This window comes from Amborella trichopoda, chromosome 10 (assembly GCF_054954075.1).
Source record: "Amborella trichopoda isolate Santa Cruz 75 chromosome 10, AtrichopodaSantaCruz75HAP2 v2.0, whole genome shotgun sequence".
In the NCBI taxonomy this organism is placed as follows: domain Eukaryota; kingdom Viridiplantae; phylum Streptophyta; class Magnoliopsida; order Amborellales; family Amborellaceae; genus Amborella; species Amborella trichopoda.
The window spans coordinates 10,001,225-10,008,308 of record NC_142345.1 but is presented as its reverse complement, the minus strand read 5'-3'; the positions used below and the strand labels follow the sequence as shown (position 1 = coordinate 10,008,308).

Genomic DNA, 7,084 nt, shown 5'->3' with positions numbered 1-7,084 from the left:
AAAAAGACATAAGGCCTATATTTCCAACTGAATTACTAAAAAAACAAAAGGAAAATTGTTTTATGTGGGCTGAACCGCATGACTACATATGCCATCCAAAAAAATGTAAAGCACCACCTATCTACCACCTATCTTAAAGATGGATGCAAGTAGGTGTTTCATCTAAAAAACAGTGGGAGTTAACTGTCCAATTTTTTTTTTACTAGAATTACTATTTTTAGTTTTAAAAATTTACTTATTTTTTCATATTCATGATCTCTTTGTTAGATATTACAAGTCCTTAAAAATTAAGTACAAAAATCCATCTCAAAAAAAAAATATTAATAGTCCCGCATTTCTACATATGCGGGTTTGGCCGCATAGAAACAGGATTCCAAAACAAAATAAGCCAAATGTACTTGATAGGCCTTGCCCTCTCAACAGGTCCCCTGGCGATTCTCCTCTCTCTCTCTCTCTCTCTCTCTCTCTCTCTCTGCTCTATTGCCATTGTTCTTGTTATCCGTAAATTTCTCTCGCTAAATATTTCTGTACTTTTTCTCTCTAAATTTGTTTTTAGGTTGATAGATTGTACTTTCTCTTTGTAAATTTAGCTATCTTTCTTTTCAGTGCTCCTGCTACTCTCTCTCTTCTGAAACTTTTGTGTTCCTTCCCTTGCTTTTTATGGGTTTTTAGACGGAGAGAAAGAGCTGAAAGACCTGAATTTCGAGGATTTTCCTCTTGGGTTTTAGTTATTGGGTGGGTGAAGGAAGTGATGGAGGGGACAATTAGGAATGGGGCGAATTATGTGCCACTTTCTCCTATTTCTTTTATTGAGAGAGCAGGGATTGTTTACAGAGAGAATACTTCTGTTATATATGGGAGTCTGAGGTTCAATTGGGGTGAAACACTGGATCGATGTCGTAGGCTTGCTTCTGCACTCTCCGGGCTCGGTATTTCACAAGGAGCTGTTGTGAGTTCAACCCTTCTTTTATTTTATTTGCTTTATGATGGACTTTAGTGAATTGGGGCTGTTTTATAATTCTTTTTATATGTGGTAGATCGATAGAGAGATATTTATATTCCAAGCAAGCATGCCTATTCGCATTTTAGATTGTTTCTTCATAATAAAATTTGACAGTTGTTATCAAATTAGTATATTTGATTAGTTATGAAGCACGTTTACTGGAACTGTGATTGTTCTGATCTTTGAGATGCCTACAACTGATCAGGATCATGAAGTTGTGGATGTTTATAATATGGTGCTACATTTATGATACAGTGAACTATTAACAATCAGCAGCCTCCATGTTCCCTTCTTGTTTGGTTGTTGTTATCATGCCTGTGACTGAAAATTAGCCCATGATATTTAGATAACAACCCTTTTATTTAGCAAACCAAAAATGAAAAAATGAGAAAATGTGTTTTCATAGGGAAGTGGTTTGTTCTTTATTATGATGCCATCCATTTTCTTTAAGATAACAAATTTTTTATTTAGCAAAGCAAAAAAGAAAAAATTGGGCTACAGTTTTTTTCGTGGAGAAGTGATTTGGTTTGCGTTATTATGAAATAGATGTTTTGATGCTTTGCCCATGATCTTTAAGATAATTCTTATATGGGTGTGGTTTGTATAAGGTTGAGGCCTTAAACAATCAAAGAAAGGTATACATCTAAATAGTGTTGAAAGATAATCTTTTAGTGGCAAAAATCATTGTGATGGTCTGAAAATTTATTTTTATCTCTAATTGTAAAAGTTAAAGCTTCAAAAAAAGTGGAGATTGAGTAGATCTATAAACATTTGAAAATATTAAAAATTGATGGCTTAGATAATACATTACTAGATGCACTATTTCCCAGACGTAAAATCCATTTTTTTCTCGTCTATACATTTTAAGGTCGAGATGATCCATGTGAGGGTTTTTCAACATCGAAACAACCTCTTCTAGTGAATTTTTGAGGTGCGCCTAATTTGATTGTTTGGGGCCTCAACTTTATATAAACTTTTTCCTCTTATATTTAGCAAAGTTATTACACTCTGCATTCTTAATTTTGAATGGGGCTCTGCATTCTTAATTATTGCTTTGTTTTTTTCTTTTTTTCTTGTTGATATACATGTAAATTAATCTTTGTTATGATATCGCCATGCTTGCAAGGTATTTTTTTCTTGTTGATATACATGCAATGTAATCTTTGTTATGATAGCGCCATGCTTACAAGGTCCCCTTGGTTGAGTGATCTTCCCAAATAAATATTTTTTTAATGAACTTTTATGTTTAGGAAAATTTACAAGAAAATATAAGATGAGGAGGGGAGTTGTGGCATGGCAGTATGGCACAAAAGTGAATGATAAAGGAAGAACTCGATGTAATTTTTGTAACAAGGAAATAGGTGCTGGTATTTATCGCATAAAAGAACACCTCGCTTGGGTAATAAGTAGTATCACCTGTTGTAAAAAAGTGCCACCGATAATAAAACAACAAATGTTAAAATTAATTATGGATGAAAAGGAAAAAAAGTGCTGAGAGAAAGAGATACGAAGGAGGTAGGGAAGGAGTACGAAAGTCCAGTAGATGAGGATGAGGATCAAGAAGCAGAGTTCAAGGCGCAAATGGAACGAGCTAGGATTGTTAGCCTTTAAGAGCTGAATTATAGACAAATAGAAATTCAAGAGATGTATGGGAGAAGGGATGGTGCCTCCAATAGCCGTCAGCCTCAACAACCTGTAGTACTGGGTAGGGGAGGATGCGGGCCTTCATTGCTTAGGTCCACATCTAGTAGAATGAGACATAGTTTCTCTAGTCGCCCATCCTCATATAGTCAGCCATCTACTACTCAACGACATGAACCCATAGATGTGCCACCAATGAGCCACGATCCCTCTGGACTTGATTCCCACAAGCCACAATATTATCAAAAAAAAAAAATTTCCATCAGTAGGTATATTAATAAAAGAGGCGAGAAAGATGGTTAGCATGGTCTGGTATGCTAATGTGCTGCCATTTAATTCTGCGAGCTTAGACTTCTACCCACAGATTGTAGCTTCTATAGCTGAGGCAGGGCCGAGTGTTAGAGGTCCAACTGTGGATACGCTTGCCGGGCCATATTTAGAAGCTGTTGGTCATGATGTCGATAAACATATTACGCAGTTCAAGGTCTGTTGGCCAAGTACAAGAGTGACCATCATGACAGACGGTTCGAAGGACAAGTCCCATAGGCATCTTGTCAATTTTTTAATAAGTTGCCCTAGGGGCATTGTTTACCACTCTAGCATTGAGATATCAAGAAAGAAACATACTGGAAGACTGATATGCACACGCTTAGACAAAATTGTAGATGAGGTTAGGCCTGAAAATGCAGTCCAAATAGTGACTGATAATGCTGTGAACTACAGAAAAACAGGCTTGTTGCTAATGGAGGGAAGACTCAATCTTTGTTGGACTCCTTGTGTTGCCCATTGTATTAATTTGATACTTAAGAAATAGGGAAGCTGAAGAGGGTTAAAACTTGTATTTTGGAGTGCAAACTGATTACAAGATTCATATACAATCACATGTACCTCCATACTTTGATGAGGGAGCATTGCATGCGAGAGATTGTCAGGGAGTCCACTATTAGGTTCGCTACAACGGTCCTTACTATACAATCGATATTGGTCAACAAAGAAGGATTGACGTCAATGATACGCTCTAATGAATGGTAGACTGATAGGACAACAATGAGTCAACATGAATAGCAGGTTGAAACCATCCTTGTCGATCGGAGGTTCTGGGCTAGATGTAACCATATTGCTTCTATAACTGAACCTCTAGTGCGGGTGTTGAGGTCTATTAGCTTGTTCGCTTCATCTGTTTTATTTGAATTGCTTGATCCACATAAATCACTGTGATAATAATATATTTTTTATTTTTAATACATTTTAGAGTACATTTTAGAATTAGTTTTGGTTTTGTCTTAGCAGATTGCAGCCGTCTTCCATTATAATTATGAGACATGAATTTCACTTTGTTTTTTCAAGGTAGCTGCACTAGCCCCGAACATTCCAGCAATGTATGAGCTACACTTTGGAGTGCCAATGGCTGGTGCAATCTTATGTACCCTCAACATACGCCATGACGCTTCCATGCTGTCAATTCTCCTCAAGCATTCTGGTGCCAAGGTCATCTTTGTGGATTACCAATTCTTGGAACTCGCTCAGGAAGTTCTCATACTCATCTCCCAAACTTGTACACCCCCTCAACTCGTACTCATTTCTGAACTCCTCCAAAGCTCGGCACCCATCCTTTCAGCCCAATCTGAGTTCCCCAATTACGAAACTTTATTGAGGGAAGCGAACCCCAACTTTACAGTCATATGGCCAATTGATGAGTGCCTACCCATCTCCATAAACTACACCTCAGGCACTACATCAAGGCCCAAGGGGGTGGTTTATACTCACCGTGGAGCATTCCTCAATGCGCTTGTATCAGTGCTCATGGTGGAGATGGGCTTGATGCCAGTGTTCCTATGGACCGTGCCCATGTTCCATTGCAACGGGTGGTGCTTCACATGGGGGGTGGCGGCCCAAGGCGGGGCCAATGTGTGCATCCGGAACGTCACACCTGAGGTAATATTTGAGAGCATAGCTATGCATAAAGTAACCCACATGGGTGGCGCGCCCACAGTGCTCAACATGCTCATCCACACTCCACGGGAGCACCGTCGCACATTCCAACATAAGGCACACATCATTGTAGGGGCAGCTCCTCCGCCCACAAAGGTCCTCTTTGCAATCGAGGAAATGGGTTTTAGCCTCACTCATTCTTATGGGCTTACAGAGACCTATGGGCCCGCCACAGTGTGTGCATGGAAGCCAGACTGGGATGCCCTGCCCCTAGAGCAAAGGGCAAGACTTAAATCAAGACAAGGGTTGCACCACTTGGGGCTTGCAGAGGTTGATGTAAAGGACCCTGTTACTATGAAAAGCGTCCCTGCTGACGGAAAGAGCTTAGGGGAGGTGATGTTTAGGGGCAATACAATTATGAGTGGGTATTATAAGAATGGGAAAGCTACTCAGGAGGCTTTAGCTGGAGGGTGGTTTAGGAGCGGGGACCTGGGTGTTAGGCACCCTGATGGGTACATTGAGTTGAAGGATCGCTCCAAGGATATTATAATTTCAGGTGGAGAGAACATAAGCACCATAGAGGTGGAGTCAGTGCTCTATGCGCATAATTGTGTGTTCGAGGCAGCAGTGGTGGGCCGGCCAGATGAACACTGGGGTGAGACACCCTGTGCCTTTGTGAAGCTCAAGGAGGGGTTCGATGCCACGAAAGAGGAGATCATTGCCTACTGTCGTGAAAAGCTGCCACATTATATGGTGCCAAAGACTGTTGTCTTTGGGGATTTGCTGAAGACTTCAACTGGAAAAATTCAAAAGTTCGTTTTGAAGGAAAGAGCGAAGGCGATGGGAAGCCTCACACTGCAGAAAAAGAGCAAGCTCTGAATCTGATGGGTAAGCAATTGAATGGGAATTATGTGACGGTGAAGAATGTGAAAGACTTGGTATTGCTAGTAAATGTTAATAAAAGTAATCAGCGTTTTATATAAGGGTGCGGTTTGTATAGAGCCTCGGCTTCAAACAATCAAATTAAAGCCTTCTTTCAAATAGTGTCGAGAAATGTAGTTTCAATATTGAAAATATTTGTGATAGCCTTAAAATATATTTTCATCTTTATTTATAAAGTTTAAGGCTTCAAAAATAGTGTAGATTGATAGAGCTATGAAAACTTGAAAATTGATGGTCCAAAAATGTGTTACAAAATATACTATTTCCAAAACTTGAAATCTATTTTTTCTCTCATGTTCATGCTTTTTGATGTCGAGATGATCAATTTGAGGATATTTTAGCATCAAAACAACCTTTTCTAGTGAAATTTTTGAGGTAGGCTCAAATTTGATTGTTTAGAGCCTTGGCTCTATATAAACTTTTCCCTTTATATAATTATGATTATGGTTAGTTGGTCCCTCTTTCTTATTCTGGTACGTGTACACAAAAATGTCAGTACAGAAACTAGACAAACAAACGGCTATATATATGGGCTTTAGAGCATTTATGCAACCAGAAAGGGGTTAATTGATATTTCAATACGATTTTTCAGAGTTTTTTCGAAAAGTTATCTTAAAAAAATGTAATAGCACGATAACTCATTTTCTTAAAAATTCAACTTTTTTGGGATTATTTTTAAAAGGGTGTGGTTTGTAGTTGCAACCTTAGACAATCCAGTTAAGGTGCACTTTCAAATTTTATCTTAACACTTTCAAATTTTATCTTAACACGAAATTTTGATGTAAAATTTTTTTAAGATAATTTAAAATCTCTTTTCATCTCTAATCATAAAATTTTAAACTCCAAAGGGCCATACCCTGGTGCTGGTCTAGTAGGGTCTTGGGAGGGGTGGGTTGGAAATGGTTCTAATCTTTGGCTTATACACAAAGTGGTTGCTCTCAAAATTCGAACCCGCGCCCTGGCATTGGCTACCCGAGGCTTTTACCGTCACTTGGTGTGATGGTCCTTCTAAATTTTAAACTCCAAAAATGGTAAAAATCAAGTAGATCTATAAACATATGAAAATCTTGAAAATGGTCAATCTAGATAATGTGTTGCAAGATGTACCATTTTTGGGATTCGATTTTTTTTTTTTTTTTTCATATTCATACGTCTCGATATCAAAATGATCAATTAAAGGGTTTTTCAATATTAAAACAACCTTTTTCAAAGGATTTTTTTTTGGGATTTTTTTTTTTTTTTCCATATTCATACATCTCGATGTCAAAATGATCAATTAAAGGGTTTTTCAACATTAAAACAACCGTTTTCAATAGATTTTTATGGTGCATCTTTAATTCTATATTTTAAGGTTGCAACCTTATATAATTTTTTTCTTTTTTAAAATTACACCTTTCAAAACTTAAATCGAAAAACTGGGGGTATTTCTAAAAAATAATTTTAAATAGAGTTTTGCTTGCACTCGGCAGCTAACTCAACATTGGCCCCTTGTAGGGGCCCGTTATTTCCACTTATTCACGAAAACAAAAAAAAGAATAAAGAAAAAATAAACGGCATGATTTTCTT

At 37.8% G+C, this 7,084-nt stretch overlaps 1 protein-coding gene across 2 annotated transcripts; it reads left to right on the top strand.

The window, feature by feature from the left end:
• The first annotated feature begins 437 nt into the window (after positions 1-437).
• On the top strand, positions 438-5,617 carry LOC18446133 (butanoate--CoA ligase AAE1). Of its 2 annotated transcripts, none has more exons than XM_006856258.4 (2): positions 438-949; positions 3,992-5,617. In XM_006856258.4, the coding sequence occupies exons 1-2, from the start codon at positions 752-754 to the stop codon at positions 5,453-5,455; spliced, it is 1,662 nt and encodes a 553-aa protein (XP_006856320.2). In that variant the 5' UTR covers positions 438-751; the 3' UTR covers positions 5,456-5,617. The 2 variants fall into 2 exon arrangements, with proteins under 2 accessions (XP_006856320.2, XP_020530509.1); XM_020674850.2 differs by having other exon boundaries at positions 757-949; positions 3,996-5,617.
• The last annotated feature ends 1,467 nt before the right edge of the window (positions 5,618-7,084 follow it).